Source organism: Podarcis vaucheri (genome assembly GCF_965113315.1).
Source record: "Podarcis vaucheri genome assembly, chromosome: Z".
NCBI classification, from domain to species: domain Eukaryota; kingdom Metazoa; phylum Chordata; class Lepidosauria; order Squamata; family Lacertidae; genus Podarcis; species Podarcis vaucheri.
This window is the reverse complement of record NC_138758.1, coordinates 52,256,985-52,274,864: the sequence shown is the minus strand read 5'-3', so window position 1 is coordinate 52,274,864 and position 17,880 is coordinate 52,256,985. Positions and strand designations below refer to the sequence as shown.

General features: G+C 37.5%; 1 protein-coding gene across 1 annotated transcript in view; it reads left to right on the top strand.

Annotated features, from left to right (window-relative positions):
- LOC309523864 (mRNA export factor GLE1-like) overlaps window positions 1–11,154 on the top strand; it is a 47,965-nt gene extending 36,811 nt beyond the window's left edge. Inside the window, exons 13-16 of the mRNA XM_082208037.1 lie at window positions 3,535–3,639; window positions 7,801–7,883; window positions 10,266–10,329; window positions 11,008–11,154. Of these exons, the coding sequence (XP_082064163.1) occupies window positions 3,535–3,639; window positions 7,801–7,883; window positions 10,266–10,329; window positions 11,008–11,076 (321 nt within the window). The 3' untranslated portion in view covers window positions 11,077–11,154. The remainder of the gene's footprint in view (window positions 1–3,534; window positions 3,640–7,800; window positions 7,884–10,265; window positions 10,330–11,007) is intronic.
- Window positions 11,155–17,880: the final 6,726 nt, after the last annotated feature.

Sequence of the window (17,880 nt, the reverse complement as noted above, 5' to 3'; positions counted from 1 at the left end):
ATATTATTTCTTTTATATGTACTTTATTCGATTTGCCCTTTATATTATCGCTTTGATTTGATTTGTGTCCCTTTTTAATTTTTATTTATTTATTTATTGATTGTTTTATTTCTGGTTTTATTTGTGTTATTTTTAAATTTATTTTAATTTGTTTTATACATTCGTTTTATACGTATTTGATTGGATCGGCGCTTTATATTATTGCTCCGATTCGATTTGTGTCCTTTTTAATTTCCTTATTTATTTTTATTTTATATTATTTCTTTTATATGTACTTTATTTGATTTGCCCTTTATATTATCGCTTTGATTTGATTTGTGTCCCTTTTTAATTTTTATTTTTTTATTTATTTATTTGGTTTTATTTTTGGTTTTATTTGTGTTATTTTTAAATTTATTTTAATTTGTTTTATACATTCGTTTTATACGTATTTGATTGGATCGGCGCTTTATATTATTGCTCCGATTCGATTTGTGTCCTTTTTAATTTCCTTATTTCTTTTTATTTTATATTATTTCTTTTATATGTACTTTATTCGATTTGCCCTTTATATTATCGCTTTGATTTGATTTGTGTCCCTTTTTAATTTTTATTTATTTATTTATTGATTGTTTTATTTCTGGTTTTATTTGTGTTATTTTTAAATTTATTTTAATTTGTTTTATACATTCGTTTTATACGTATTTGATTGGATTGGCGCTTTATATTATTGCTCCGATTCGATTTGTGTCCTTTTTAATTTCCTCATTTCTTTTTATTTTATATTATTTCTTTTATATGTACTTTATTTGATTTGCCCTTTATATTATCGCTTTGATTTGATTTGTGTCCCTTTTAATTTTTATTTATTTATTTATTTATTGTTTTATTTTTGGTTTTATTTGTGTTATTTATTTTAATTTGTTTTATACATTCGTTTTATACGTATTTGATTGGATTGGCGCTTTATATTAGCGGATTTGATTTGTGTTTGATTTTTTTTAATTTATTTTTATTTTATTTTATTCCTTTTATACGTATTTGATTGGATTGGTGCTTTATATTAGCGGATTTGACTTGTGTTTGATTTTTTTAAATTTATTTTTATTTTATTTTATTCCTTTTGTACGTATTTGATTGGATTTGTGCTTTATATTAGCGGATTTGATTTGTGTTTGATTTTTTTAAATTTATTTTTATTTTATTTTATTCCTTTTATACGTATTTGATTGGATTTGTGCTTTATATTAGTGGATTTGATTTGTGTTACTTTTAATTTTTTAAATTTATTTTTATTTTTTACATTTGTTTTACATTTGTTTTATACCTATTTGATTGGATTTGTGCTTCATATTATTGATTTCATTTTCTTTGTGTTATTTTTTCTTTCCCCCCTCATTTAAATATTTCATTATTCAAATAATTCCACATTCACATTCGATTTGAATCCCGATTTTTTCTTTCCCCCCTCATTTAAATATTTTATTATTCAAATATTTAATATTCAGTTTTATTTGATTTCCCAGAACCAATTTCCCAGAATCCCAATTTTTTCTTTCCCCCCTCATTTAAATATTTCATTATTCAAATAATTCCACATTCACATTCGATTTGAATCCCGATTTTTTCTTTCCCCCCTCATTTAAATATTTTATTATTCAAATATTTAATATTCAGTTTTATTTGATTTCCCAGAACCAATTTCCCAGAATCCCAATTTTCTCTTTCCCCCCTCATTTAAATATTTCATTATTCAAATAATTCCACATTCATATTCGATTTGAATCCCGATTTTTTCTTTCCCCCCTCATTTAAATATTTCATTATTCAAATAATTCCACATTCACATTCGATTTGAATCCCGATTTTTTCTTTCCCCCCTCATTTAAATATTTTATTATTCAAATATTTAATATTCAGTTTTATTCGATTTCCCAGAACCAATTTCCCAGAATCCCAATTTTTTCTTTCCCCCCTCATTTAAATATTTCATTATTCAAATAATTCCACATTCACATTCGATTTGAATCCCGATTTTTTCTTTCCCCCCTCATTTAAATATTTTATTATTCAAATATTTAATATTCAGTTTTATTTGATTTCCCAGAACCAATTTCCCAGAATCCCAATTTTTTCTTTCCCCCCTCATTTAAATATTTCATTATTCAAATAATTCCACATTCATATTCGATTTGAATCCCGATTTTTTCTTTCCCCCCTCATTTAAATATTTCATTATTCAAATACTTCCACATTCACATTCGATTTGAATCCCGATTTTTTCTTTCCCCCCTCATTTAAATATTTCATTATTCAAATAATTCCACATTCATATTCGATTTGAATCCCGATTTTTTCTTTCCCCCCTCATTTAAATATTTTATTATTCAAATATTTAATATTCAGTTTTATTCGATTTCCCAGAACCAATTTCCCAGAATCCCAATTTTTTCTTTCCCCCCTCATTTAAATATTTCATTATTCAAATAATTCCACATTCACATTCGATTTGAATCCCGATTTTTTCTTTCCCCCCTCATTTAAATATTTTATTATTCAAATATTTAATATTCAGTTTTATTCGATTTCCCAGAACCAATTTCCCAGAATCCCAATTTTTTCTTTCCCCCCCTCATTTAAATATTTCATTATTCAAATAATTCCACATTCATATTCGATTTGAATCCCGATTTTTTCTTTCCCCCCTCATTTAAATATTTTATTATTCAAATATTTAATATTCAGTTTTATTCGATTTCCCAGAACCAATTTCCCAGAATCCCATTTTTTTCTTTCCCCCCCTCATTTAAATATTTCATTATTCAAATAATTTCACATTCGATTTGAATCCCGATTTTTTCTTTCCCCCCTCATTTAAATATTTCATTATTCAAATAATTCCACATTCACATTCGATTTGAATCCCGATTTTTTCTTTCCCCCCTCATTTAAATATTTCATTATTCAAATAATTCCACATTCACATTCGATTTGAATCCCGATTTTTTCTTTCCCCCCTCATTTAAATATTTTATTATTCAAATATTTAATATTCAGTTTTATTCGATTTCCCAGAACCAATTTCCCAGAATCCCAATTTTTTCTTTCCCCCCTCATTTAAATATTTCATGATTCAAATAATTCCACATTCACATTCGATTTGAATCCCGATTTTTTCTTTCCCCCCTCATTTAAATATTTTATTATTCAAATATTTAATATTCAGTTTTATTCGATTTCCCAGAACCAATTTCCCAGAATCCCAATTTTTTCTTTCCCCCCTCATTTAAATATTTCATGATTCAAATAATTCCACATTCACATTCGATTTGAATCCCGATTTTTTCTTTCCCCCCTCATTTAAATATTTTATTATTCAAATATTTAATATTCAGTTTTATTCGATTTCCCAGAACCAATTTCCCAGAATCCCATTTTTTTCTTTCCCCCCTCATTTAAATATTTCATGATTCGAACAATTCGACGTTCACGATTAATAATAACGATTAACGATTAATAATAACGGTTAATAATTAGACGTTAATTATTTCCCAGAACCACCCGCACGGACTCTACCAGGCCTGGCGCTGGTTGGCCCAGACCTTGAACTCGGAGCCCTTGGCCGACGTGACGGCCACCATCCTCTTCGACTTCCTGGAGGTGAGACAGGAAGTGGGGGAGGGCATTTCCTGTTTCCTGGAAGTGGGACCCAGGCGTCCGGGGCAGGAGGTGGGGGCGGGGAGGTCATTTCCTGTTTCTTGGAGGTGGGACCCAGGCGCCCGGGAGGGGAGGGGACTTCCTGTTTCCTGGAGGTGGGATCTCCTGTTTTCCCTTCCTTATTTCCTGTCTCTTGGAGCTGGGACCCAGGCATCCAGGAGGGGGGACTTCCTGTTTCCTGGAGGTGGGATCTGGGAGGAGGGGAGGGCATTTCCTGTTTCCTGGAGGTGGGACCCAGGCGTCTGGGAGGGTAGGGGACTTCCTGTTTCTGGAGGTGGGATCTGGGAGGAGGGGAGGGCATTTCCTGTTTCCTGGAGGTGGGATCTGGGAGGAGGGGAGGGGACTTCCTGTTTCCTGGAGGTGGGCTCTGGGAGGAGGGGAGGGCATTTCCTGTTTCCTGGAGGTGGGACCCAGGCCCCCGGGAGGGGAGGGGACTTCCTGTTTCCTGGAGGTGGGATCTCCTGTTTTCCCTTCCTTGTTTCCTGTTTCGGATTTCCTGTTTTCTCTTCCTTGTTTCCTGTTTCTTGGAGGTGGGACCCAGGCGTCCGGGAGGGGGAATGGGGGATTTCCTGTTTCCAGGAGAGGGAAGGGGAGGGCATTTCCTGTTTCCTGGAGGTGGGACCCAGGTGTCCGGGAGGGGGAATGGGGGATTTCCTGTTTCCTGGAGGGGGAAGGGGAGGGCATTTCCTGTTCCCTGGAGGTGGGACCTAGGCGTCCGGGAGGGGGAGGGGAATGGGGGGTTTCCTGGAGAGGGAAGGGGAGGGATTTCCTGTTTCCTGGAGGTGGGACCCAGGCATCCGGGAGGGGAGGGGACTTCCTGTTTCCTGGAGGTGGGATCTCCTGTTTTCCCTTCCTTGTTTCCTGTTTCCTGGAGGGGATTTCCTGTTTTCCCTTCCTTGTTTCCTGGAGGGGATTTCCTGTTTTCCCTTCCTTGTTTCCTGGAGGGGATTTCCTGTTTTCCCTTCCTTGTTTCCTGTTTCTTGGAGGTGGGACGCAGGCATCCAGGAGAGGAGGGGACTTCCTGTTTCCTGGAGGTGGGATCTGGGAGGAGGGGAGGGGAGGGGATTTCCTGTTTTCCCTTTCCTGGATGTGGGACTCAGGCGTCTGGGGCAGGAAGTGGGGGCGAGGAGGTCATTTCCTGTTTCCTGGAAGTGGGACCAAGGCGTCTGGGAGGGGAGGGGACTTCCTGTTTCCTGGAGGTGGGATCTCCTGTTTTCCCTTCCTTATTTCCTGTTTCCTGGAGGGGATCTCCTGTTTTCCCTTCCTTGTTTCCTGTCTCTTGGAGGTGGGACCCAGGCGCCCGGGAGGGGAGGGGACTTCCTGTTTCCTGGAGGTGGGATCTCCTGTTTTCCCCTCCTTGTTTCCTGTTTCCTGGAGGGGATCTCCTGTTTTCCCTTCCTTGTTTCCTGTCTCTTGGAGGTGGGACCCAGGCGCCCGGGAGGGGAGGGGACTTCCTGTTTCCTGGAGATGGGATCTGGGAGGAGGGGAGGGGATTTCCTGTTTCCCCTTCCTTGTTTCCTGTTTCCTGGAGGTGGGACCCAGGCGTCCGGGGCAAGAAGTGGGGGCGGGGAGGGCATTTCCTGTTTCCTGGAGGTGGGACCCAGGCGTCTGGAAGGGGGAGGGGAATGGGGGGTTTCCTGGAGAGGAAAGGGGAGGGACCCGGGGCAGGAAGTGGGGCGGGGAGGGCATTTCCTGTTTCCTGGAGGTGGGACCCAGGCGCCCGGGAGGGGAGGGGACTTCCTGTTTCCTGGAGGTGGGATCTCCTGTTTTCCCCTCCTTGTTTCCTGTTTCCTGGAGGGGATCTCCTGTTTTCCCTTCCTTGTTTCCTGTCTCTTGGAGGTGGGACCCAGGCGCCCGGGAGGAGAGGGGACTTCCTGTTTCCTGGAGGTGGGCTCTCCTGTTTTCCCTTCCTTGTTTCCTGTCTCTTGGAGGTGGGACCCAGGTGTCCGGGAGGGGGAGGGGAATGGGGGATTTCCTGGAGAGGGAAGAGGAAGGATTTCCTGTTTCCTGGAGGTGGGACCCAGGCGTCTGGGAGGGGAGGGGACTTCCTGTTTCCTGGAGATGGGATCTGGGAGGAGGGGAGGGGATTTCCTGTTTCCCCTTCCTTGTTTCCTGTTTCCTGGAGGTGGGACCCAGGCGTCCGGGGCAAGAAGTGGGGGCGGGGAGGGCATTTCCTGTTTCCTGGAGAGGGAAGGGGGAGGATTTCCTGTTTCCTGGAGGTGGGACCCAGGCGTCTGGGAGAGGAGGGGACTTCCTGTTTCCTGGAGGTGGGATCTGGGAGGAGGGGAGGGGAGGGGATTTCCTGTTTTCCCTTCCTTGTTTCCTGGAGGTGGGACCCAGACATCCAGGAGGGGAGGGGACTTCCTGTCTGTTTCCTGGAGGTGGGACCCAGGCGTCCGGGGAGGGGAAGAAATTTGCCATTTCCTGTTTCCTGGAGGTGGGACCCAAGCGTCCAGGACCAGGAAGGGGAGGTGGGACCCAGGTGTCCGGAACCGGGGAGGGGAGATTTCCCGTTTCCTGTTTCCTGGAGGTAGGACCCAGGCATCCGGGAGGGGAGGGGATTTCCTGTTTCCTGGAGGTGGGACCCAGGCGTCTGGGAGGGGAGGGGACTTCCTGTTTCCTGTTTCCCGTTTTCTTGAGGTGGGACCCAGGCGTCTGGGAGGGGAGGGGATTTCCTGTTTCCTGGAGGTGGGACCCAGGCGTCTGGGAGGGGACGGGACTTCCTGTTTCCCGTTTCCTGTTTCCCGTTTTCTTGAGGTGGGACCCAGGCGTCTGGGAGGGGAGGGGACTTCCTGTTTCCCGTTTCCTGTTTCCCGTTTTCTTGAGGTGGGACCCAGGCGTCTGGGAGGGGAGGGGATTTCCTGTTTCCTGGAGGTGGGACCCAGGCGTCTGGGAGGGGAGGGGACTTCCTGTTTCCCGTTTCCTGTTTCCCGTTTTCTTGAGGTGGGACCCAGGCGTCTGGGAGGGGAGGGGATTTCCTGTTTCCTGGAGGTGGGACCCAGGCGTCTGGGAGGGGAGGGGACTTCCTGTTTCCCGTTTCCTGTTTCCCGTTTTCTTGAGGTGGGACCCAGGCGTCTGGGAGGGGAGGGGACTTCCTGTTTCCCGTTTCCTGTTTCCCGTTTTCTTGAGGTGGGACCCAGGCGTCTGGGAGGGGAGGGGATTTCCTGTTTCCTGGAGGTGGGACCCAGGCGTCTGGGAGGGGAGGGGACTTCCTGTTTCCCGTTTCCTGTTTCCCGTTTTCTTGAGGTGGGACCCAGGCGTCTGGGAGGGGAGGGGATTTCCTGTTTCCTGGAGGTGGGACCCAGGCGTCTGGGAGGGGAGGGGACTTCCTGTTTCCCGTTTCCTGTTTCCCGTTTTCTTGAGGTGGGACCCAGGCGTCTGGGAGGGGAGGGGACTTCCTGTTTCCCGTTTCCTGTTTCCCGTTTTCTTGAGGTGGGACCCAGGCGTCTGGGAGGGGAGGGGATTTCCTGTTTCCTGGAGGTGGGACCCAGGCGTCTGGGAGGGGAGGGGACTTCCTGTTTCCCGTTTCCTGTTTCCCGTTTTCTTGAGGTGGGACCCAGGCGTCTGGGAGGGGAGGGGATTTCCTGTTTCCTGGAGGTGGGACCCAGGCGTCTGGGAGGGGAGGGGACTTCCTGTTTCCCGTTTCCTGTTTCCCGTTTTCTTGAGGTGGGACCCAGGCGTCTGGGAGGGGAGGGGATTTCCTGTTTCCTGGAGGTGGGACCCAGGCGTCTGGGAGGGGAGGGGACTTCCTGTTTCCCCTTTTCCTGTTGCTGTTTTATTATTGTTGTATTTGTCATTCTTCCTGTTATTGCTGCATTATTATTATTATTATTATTATTATTATTATTATTATTACTTGTTAGTATTTATTATTATTAATTATTATTACTTATTACTTATTATTACTTATTAATTATTAATTAGTATTATTAGTTATCATTATTATCATTATTTATTATTATTATTATTATTATTACTTGTTAGTATTTATTATTATTACTTATTATTACTTATTACTTATTATTACTTATTAATTATTAATTAGTATTATTAGTTATCATTATTATCATTATTTATTATTATTATTATTATTATTATTATTAGGTCTGCGGCAACGCTCTCACGAAAGTCTACCAGGCCCAGTTTTGGAAGGTGATCCACTTGATCCGGGATCAATATCTGCCAAGGTATTGCCAATAATCAATATCGGCAAATAAAATTCCAACGCCCATCAATTAATTCCCTCGTCAATTAGATTTACGGTCAGAAATTTGCATGTTGTTTTTTTTTTTTTTGCAATAAGAAGCAATTGGGAATTTTTATTTCTCATTTTTATTTCCTTTATTTCACCGACTTTAATTCCATTTCGTTATTATTTATAATTTATAAATTTACATATTTATATATTTATAAATCGATGGATAATTTATTTATTTACATATCACGTTTATAATTATTATTTCTTCTCGTTATTTTGATTTCCTTTCTTTTTACCGGCTTTTAATTCCGTTTCTGTTTTTATTTATAAATTTATAAATTTACATATTTATATATTTATAAATCGATGGATAATTTATTTATTTACATATCACGTTTATAATTATTATTTCTTCTCGTTATTTTGATTTCCTTTCTTTTTACCGGCTTTTAATTCCGTTTCTGTTTTTATTTATAAATTTATTTATAAATTATAAATCAATTGATAATTTACTTATTCATATATCATTTTTATAACGATCTTATATTGATTATATTTTATTTTTCGTTTTGTTCATTTTTGGTGTTGTTTTCATTTCGTTTTTATTTATTTTCTTTATATTTTCTTTATTTTGTTTTGTTTATTTATTTTAATTTTTGTTTTTGATTTATTTATTTTTCTTTATTTTTTAATTATTTTCTTTATATTTTCTTTATTATGTTTTGTTTTGTTCTTTTTATTCATTTTAATTTTTGATTTGTTTTATTTATTTTCCTTTCCTTTTTATTTATTTTCTTTCTATTTTCTTTATTATGTTTTGTTTTGTTTGTTTATTTTATTGTTTTTGTTTTATTTATTTTCCTTTCCTTTTTATGTATTTTCTTTATATTTTCTATTATTTCTATTTTTCATTTACTGTTCGTTTGCTATTTTATTCATGTTTATGTTTTTCATTTACTGTTTATTTACTATTTCATTTATATTTTCATTTTTCATTTACTATTTATCTACTATTTTATTTCTATTTTCCATTTACTATTTTATTTATATCTTTATTTTTATTTACTATTTATTTTCTACTTAAAATTTTTCATTTACTATGTTATTTATATTGATAGTTTTCATTTACTATTTATTTCCTATTTTATTTATATTTTCCATTTACTATTTTATTTATATTTTTATTTACTATTTATTTTCTACTTTATTTAAAATATTTCATTTACCATGTTATTTATATTTATAGTTTTCATTTACTATTTATTTCCTATTTTATTTATATTTTCCATTTCCTATTTTATTTATATTTTTATTTACTATTTATTTTCTATTTTATTAAAAAATTTCATTTACTATGTTATTTATATTTATAGTTTTCATTTACTATGTATTTACTGTTTCATTTATATTTTCCATTTACTATTTTATTTATATTTATATTTTTATTTACTATTTATTTTCTACTTTATAGTTTTCATTTACTATTTTATTTATATTTATATTTACTATTTATTTACTATTTTATTTAAATTTTTCATTTCTATGTTATTTATATTTATAGTTTTCATTTACTATTTATTTACTATTTTATTTATATTTTTATTCACTATTTATTTTCTACTTTAATTTTTTCATTTACTATGTTATTTATATTGATAGTTTTCATTTACTATTTGTTTACTATTTTATTTATATCTATATTTTTATTTACTATTTATTTTCTATTTTATTTAAATTTTTCATTTACTATGTTATTTATATTGATAGTTTTCATTCACTATTTTATTTATATTTCTATTTCTATTTACTATATTTCTATTTGTATTTACTATTTATTTTCTATTTTATTTAAATTTTTCATTTACAATGTTATTTATATTTATCATTTACTATTTTATTTATATTTTTATTTTTATTTACTATATTTATTTATTTTTTTACTATTTATTTACTATTTCATTTATATGTTTTTAATTTACTGTTTATTCACTATTTTATTTATATTTATATTTTTATGTACTATATATTTTTATTTCCTATTTATTTCCTATTTATATATTTTTAATTTACTGTTTATTTCCTATTTTATTTATATTTATATTTTTACTTCTTGTATTTATATTCTTATTTACTATTTCATTTATATATTTTTAATTTACTGTTTATTTCCTATTTTATTTATATTTATATTTATATTTACTATATTTATATTTTTATTTCCTATTTCGTTTATGTATTTTTAATTTACTGTTTATTTCCTATTTTATTTACATTTCTATTTTTTTCTCGATTTATTTTCGTTCGTTGGTTTGATTTATTTCCTTTCGTTTTTCCCGTTTTGCAATTAAAATCTCCCGCTTGATCCCTGCAGGATCCAAGAGATCACCAGCGCCGGGCAAATGGGATCCTTTATCCGGCTGAGGCAGTTTTTGGAGGTAAAATGATTGCAAATTATTTGCAAATTCTTCCAAATATTTGCATTCCAAATTATTGCATTTGAAAGTATTGCAAATAATAATAATAATAATAATAATAATAATAATAATTTTATATGCAAATACAGAATTTGCATTTCATGAAGATTTGTAATTATTGCCTTCGGAATTATTGCCTTTGAAATTATTGCATTTGAAATTATTAATAATAATTGAAATTATTAATAATAGTAACTATAAGTTCATTTGTGGAATTTCATTCTAATTTGAAATTATAATATGAAAATCATTATGATTTCCTATTCATTATAATATGAAATTATAATAGGAAATGATTGCATTTGAAATTTTTGAAATTTCTAATTATTTTAAGGGGCTTCCGGGATTAGAATAATAAGAATAAGAATAAGAATAAGAATAAGAATAAGAATAAATATTTCCATAATTATTATTATTAGTATTACTATAATATTACTTATATTAAGGAGGGATTTTAAGGGGGTTCCAGGATAATAATAATAAGAATAAGAATAATAATAATAATAATAATAAATATTTCCATAATTATTATTATTAGTATTACTATAATATTACTTATATTAAGGAGGGATTTTAAGGGGGTTCCAGGATAATAATAATAATAATAATAATAATAATATTCCCCCCCTCTCTTCCCAGGAATCTTTGCGGCGGAACGAAATCCCCCTCCCCAAGGGATTCCTGCCCCCCTCCTTTTGGAGGTCGTGACTCCGCCCCCCCCGAATTTTCCGGAAGCTTCCGGGGTCGTTTCCGGGGGAAACGGGAAGAAAAACCCAGAATTTTCCCCAATTTTCCGCTTCCGGATCCGAATTATTCCGATTATTCAAATTTATTCCAATGTGTCTCTATTGATTCCGATTCTTCAAATTTATTCAAATGTGTCTGTATTTATTCCGATTATTCAAATTTATTCAAATGTGTCTATATTGATTCCGATTATTCAAATTTAATCAAATGTGTCTGTTTATTCCGATTATTCAAATTTATTCAAATGTGTCTATATTGATTCCATTTATTCAAATGTGTCTATATTGGTTCCGATTATTCAAATTTATTCAAATGTGTCTATATTGATTCCATTTATTCAAATGTGTCTATATTGGTTCCGATTATTCAAATTTATTCAAATGTGTCTATATTGATTCCGATTATTCAAATTTATTCAAATGTGTCTATATTGATTCCGATTATTCAAATTTAATCAAATGTGTCTGTTTATTCCGATTATTCAAATTTATTCAAATGTGTCTGTATTGATTCCGATTATTCAAATTTATTCAAATGTGTCTGTATTGATTCCGATTCTTCAAATTTATTCAAATGTGTCTCTATTGATTCCGATTATTCAAATTTATTCAAATGTGCCTATATTGATTCTGATTATTCAAATTTATTCAAATTTGTCTATTTTTTGGGGGGGGGGCAAATTGTCCTCGATTTCTGAACCGCCCTAAATTTAAAAATGAAATTTTAATTTATTTCTTGAATCGAATTTGACTTTAATTTTTAAAATTAAATTTATTTTTTTCATTAAATCCTTAAATTTGAATTTGATTTTTACACTGGATCCTTTAAGAAATCATTTCAAAATTAAATTTATTTTTTTTAATTAATCCTTAAATTTGAATTTGATTTTTACATTGGATCCCTCAAAATTAAATTTATTTTTTCCATTTCATCCTTAAATTTGAATTTGATTTTTACATTGGATCCTGTCAGAAATCGTTTCAAAATTAAATTTATTTTTTCCATTTCATCCTCGAATTTGAATTTGATTTTTACATGGGATCCTTTAAGAAATCGTTTCAAAATTGAATTTATATTTTTTCATTTAAAATTAAATTAATTTTTTTCATTTCATCCTTAAATTTGAATTTGATTTTTACATCGGATCCTTTCAGAAATCGTTTCAAAATTAAATTTATTTTTTCCATTTCATCCTTAAATTTGAATTTGATTTTTACATTGGATCCCTCAAAATTAAATTTATTTTTTCCATTTCATCCTTAAATTTGAATTTGATTTTTACATGGGATCCTTTCAGAAATCGTTTCAAAATTCAATTTATTTTTTCCATTTCATCCTTAAATTTGAATTTGATTTTTACATTGGATCCTGTCAGAAATCGTTTCAAAATTCAATTTATTTTTTCCATTTCATCCTTGAATTTGAATTTGATTTTTACATTGGATCCCTCAAAATTAAATTAATTTTTTTCATTTCATCCTTGAATTTGAATTTGATTTTTTAATTGGATCCTTTAAGAAATCGTTTCAAAATTTATTTTTTTCAATTCATCCTTACAATTTGAATTTGATTTTTACATTGGATCCCTCAAAATTAAATTTATTTTTTTCCATTTCATCCTTAAATTTGAATTTGATTTTTACATTGGATCCTTTAAGAAATCATTTCAAAATTAAATTTATTTTTTCCATTTAATCCTTACATTTTGAATTTGATTTTTACATTGGATCCCTCAAAATTAAATTTATTTTTTCCATTTCATCCTTAAATTTGAATTTGATCTTTACATGGGATCCTTTAAGAAATCGTTTCAAAATTCAATTTATTTTTTCCATTTCATCCTCAAATTTGAATTTGATTTTTACACTGGATCCTTGAGGAAATCGTTTTAAAATTAAATTTATTTTTTTCATTTAAAATTATTTTTTTCATTTAATCCTCAAATTTGAATTTGATTTTTACACTGGATCCTTGAGGAAATCGTTTTAAAATTAAATTTATTTTTTTCATTTAAAATTATTTTTTTTTCATTTAATCCTCAAATTTGAATTTGATTTTTACACTGGATCCTTGAGGAAATCGTTTTAAAATTAAATTTATTTTTTTCATTTAAAATTATTTTTTTTCATTTAATCCTCAAATTTGAATTTGATTTTTACACTGGATCCTTGAGGAAATCGTTTTAAATTCAAATTAAATGTCAGTTTCGTTTTGAAATTTGGTCCCTGGATCGTTAAATGTCAATTTCGTTTTGAAATTTCATCGTTTCGCCATTTAAATTTTAAATTTAATTGTAAATTTAATTAAGTTTCCATTGAATTGTATCCGTCGGACTTGGAAGGAAATAAAGGAATTTTTATTGATTTTCGGATCCGCTTGGAATATGAAAATGGAAGTTTCTGGAAGCCGACGTTTCGGTGGATTTGAAGGGGATCCCGGAAGGAGAGATTTCAAGGGGATCCCGGAAGGAGGGATTTGAAGGGGATCCCGGAAGGAGGGGTTTGAAGGGGATCCCGGAAGGAGGGATTTCAAGGGGATCCCAGAGGGAGGGATTTGAAGGGGATCCCGGAAGGAGGGGTTTGAAGGGGATCCCGGAAGGAGGGGTTTGAAGGGGATCCCGGAAGGAGGGATTTGAAGGGGATCCCAGAAGGAGGGATTTGAAGGGGGTTCTGGGATTTCCAGGGGGATCTGGGATTTGAAGGGGATCCGGAAGGAGAAATTTCAAGTGGATCCCGGAGGCAGGGATTTGAAGGGGATTCTGGAAGGAGGGATTTCAACGGGGTTCCGGGATTTCCAGGGGGATCTGGGATTTGAAGGGGGATCCCGGAAGGAGGGATTTCCAGGGGGATCTGGGATTTGAAGGGGGATCCGGGATTTCCAGGGGGTTCCGGGATTTCAAGGGAGTTCTAGATCCCAGGATTTAAAGGGGATCCCAGAAGCAGGGATATGAAGGGGATCCTGGAAAGAGGGATTTGAAGGGGGATCCAGAAGGATAGATTTCAAGGGGTTCCAGAAGGATTTCAAGGGGATCCCGGAAGGAGGGATTTGAAGGGGATCCCGGAAGGAGGGATTTGAAGGGGATCCCAGGATTTCCAGGGGGATCTGGGATTTGAAGGGGGATCCAGAAGGAGAGATTTCAAGGGGATCCCGGAAGCAGGGATTTGAAGGGGATCCCGGATGGAGGGATTTGAAGGGGGTTCCGGGATTTCCAGGGGGATCTGGGATTTGAAGGGGGATCCCGGAAGGAGGGATTTCCAGGGGGATCTGGGATTTGAAGGGGGATCCGGGATTTCCAGGGGGTTCCGGGATTTCAAGGGAGTTCTAGATCCCAGGATTTCAAGGGGATCCCAGAAGCAGGGATATGAAGGGGATCCTGGAAAGAGGGATTTGAAGGGGGATCCAGAAGGATAGATTTCAAGGGGTTCCAGAAGGATTTCAAGGGGATCCCGGAAGGAGGGATTTCAAGGGGATCCCGGAAAGAGGGATTTGAAGGGGATCCCAGGATTTCCAGGGGGATCTGGGATTTGAAGGGGGATCCAGAAGGAGAGATTTCAAGGGGATCCCGGAAGCAGGGATTTGAAGGGGATCCCGGATGGAGGGATTTGAAGGGGGTTCCGGGATTTCCAGGGGGATCTGGGATTTGAAGGGGGATCCCGGAAGGAGGGATTTCCAGGGGGATCTGGGATTTGAAGGGGGATCCGGGATTTCCAGGGGGTTCCGGGATTTCAAGGGAGTTCTAGATCCCAGGATTTCAAGGGGATCCCAGAAGCAGGGATATGAAGGGGATCCTGGAAAGAGGGATTTGAAGGGGGATCCAGAAGGATAGATTTCAAGGGGTTCCAGAAGGATTTCAAGGGGATCCCGGAAGGAGGGATTTGAAGGGGATCCCGGAAGGAGGGATTTGAAGGGGATCCCAGGATTTCCAGGGGGATCTGGGATTTGAAGGGGGATCCGGAAGGAGGGATTTCCAGGGGTTCCGGGATTTCCAGGGAGTTCTAGATCCCAGGATTTGAAGGGGATCCCGGAGGGAGGGATTTGAAGGGGGTTCGAGGATTTAATTAAATTTAATTAATGAAAATAGGGACCTCCTCTTCCTCCCTCCATAATGAGAATAGAGACCTCCTCTTCCTCCCTCCATAATGGAGATAGAGACCTCCTCTTCCTCCCTCCATAATGAGAACAGAGACCTCCTCTTCCTCCCTTTATAATGAGAATAGAGACCTCCTCTTCCTCCCTCTATGATGAGAATAGAGACCTCCCCTTCCTCCCTCTATGATGAGAATAGAGACCTCCTCTTCCTCCCTCCATAATGAGAATAGAGACCTCCTCCTCCTCCCTCTATAGGAAAATAGAGACCTCCTCTTCCTCCCTATAGAAGAAAATAGAGACTTCATCTTCCTCCCTATAGAAGAAAATAGAGACCTCCTCTTCCTCTTCCTCCCTATATGAGAAAATAGAGACCTCCTCTTCCTCCCTCTATAATGAGAATAGAGACCTCCTCTTCCTCCCTCTATGATGAGAATAGAGACCTCCTCTTCCTCCCTCTATAATGAGAATAGAGACCTCCTCTTCCTCCCTCCATAATGAGAATAGAGACCTCCTCTTCCTCCCTCTATGATGAGAATAGAGACCTCCTCTTCCTCCCTCTATAATGAGAATAGAGACCTCCTCTTCCTCCCTCTATGATGAGAATAGAGACCTCCCCTTCCTCCCTCTATGATGAGAATAGAGACCTCCTCCTCCTCCCTCTATGATGAGAATAGAGACCTCCCCTTCCTCCCTCTATAATGAGAATAGAGACCTCCTCTTCCTCCCTCTATAATGAGAATAGAGACCTCCTCTTCCTCCCTCTATGATGAGAATAGAGACCTCCTCTTCCTCCCTCTATAATGAGAATAGAGACCTCCTCTTCCTCCCTCTATGATGAGAATAGAGACCACCTCCTCCTCCGTCTATGATGAGAATAGAGACCTCCCCTTCCTCCCTCTATGATGAGAATAGAGACCTCCCCTTCCTCCCTCTATAATGGGAATAGAGACCTCCCCTTCCTCCCTCTATGATGAGAATAGAGACCTCCTCTTCCTCCCTCTATAATGAGAATAGAGACCTCCTCTTCCTCCCTCTATAATGAGAATAGAGACCTCCTCTTCCTCCCTCTATAATGAGAATAGAGACCTCCCCTTCCTCCCTCTATGATGAGAATAGAGACCTCCTCTTCCTCCCTCTATGATGAGAATAGAGACCTCCCCTTCCTCCCTCTATAATGAGGATAGAGACCTCCTCTTCCTCCCTCCATAATGAGAATAGAGACCTCCTCTTCCTCCCTCCGTAATGAGAATAGAGACCTCCTCTTCCTCCCTCTATGATGAAGATAGAGACCTCCTCTTCCTCCCTCTATAATGAGAATAGAGACCTCCTCTTCCTCCCTCTATAATGAGAATAGAGACCTCCTCTTCCTCCCTCTATAATGAGAATAGAGACCTCCTCTTCCTCCCTCCATAATGAGAATAGAGACCTCCTTTCCTCCCTCTATGATGAGAATAGAGACCTCCTCTTCCTCCCTCTATAATGAGGATAGAGACCTCCTCTTCCTCCCTCCATAATGAGAATAGAGACCTCCTCTTCCTCCCTCTATGATGAGAATAGAGACCTCCTCTTCCTCCCTCTATGATGAGAATAGAGACCTCCTCTTCCTCCCTCTATGATGAAGATAGAGACCTCCTCTTCCTCCCTCTATAATGAGAATAGAGACCTCCTCTTCCTCCCTCTATAATGAGAATAGAGACCTCCTCTTCCTCCCTCCATAATGAGAATAGAGACCTCCTCTTCCTCCCTCTATGATGAGAATAGAGACCTCCTCTTCCTCCCTCTATAATGAGAATAGAGACCTCCTCTTCCTCCCTCCATAATGAGAATAGAGACCTCCCCTTCCTCCCTCCATAATGAGAATAGAGACCTCCTCTTCCTCCCTCCATAATGAGAATAGAGACCTCCTCTTCCTCCCTCCATAATGAGAATAGAGACCTCCCCTTCCTCCCTCTATAATGAGAATAGAGACCTCCCCTTCCTCCCTCTATAATGAGAATAGAGACCTCCTCTTCCTCCCTCTATAATGAGAATAGAGACCTCCTCTTCCTCCCTCCATAATGAGAATAGAGACCTCCTCTTCCTCCCTCTATAATGAGAATAGAGACCTCCTCTTCCTCCCTCCATAATGAGAATAGAGACCTCCTCTTCCTCCCTCCATAATGAGAATAGAGACCTCCTCTTCCTCCCTCCATAATGAGAATAGAGACCTCCTCTTCCTCCCTCTATAATGAGAATAGAGACCTCCCCTTCCTCCCTCCATAATGAGAATAGAGACCTCCCCTTCCTCCCTCCATAATGAGAATAGAGACCTCCCCTTCCTCCCTCCATAATGAGAATAGAGACCTCCCCTTCCTCCCTCCATAATGAGAATAGAGACCTCCTCTTCCTCCCTCCATAATGAGAATAGAGACCTCCCCTTCCTCCCTCCATAATGGAGATAGAGACCTCCTCTTCCTCCCTCTATAATGAGGATAGAGACCTCCTCTTCCTCCCTCCATAATGGAGATAGAGACCTCCTCTTCCTCCCTCTATAATGAGAATAGAGACCTCCTCTTCCTCCCTCCATAATGGAGATAGAGACCTCCTCTTCCTCCCTCTATAATGAGAATAGAGACCTCCTCCTCCTCCCTCTATAATGAGAATAGAGACCTCCTCTTCCTCCCTCCATAATGAGAA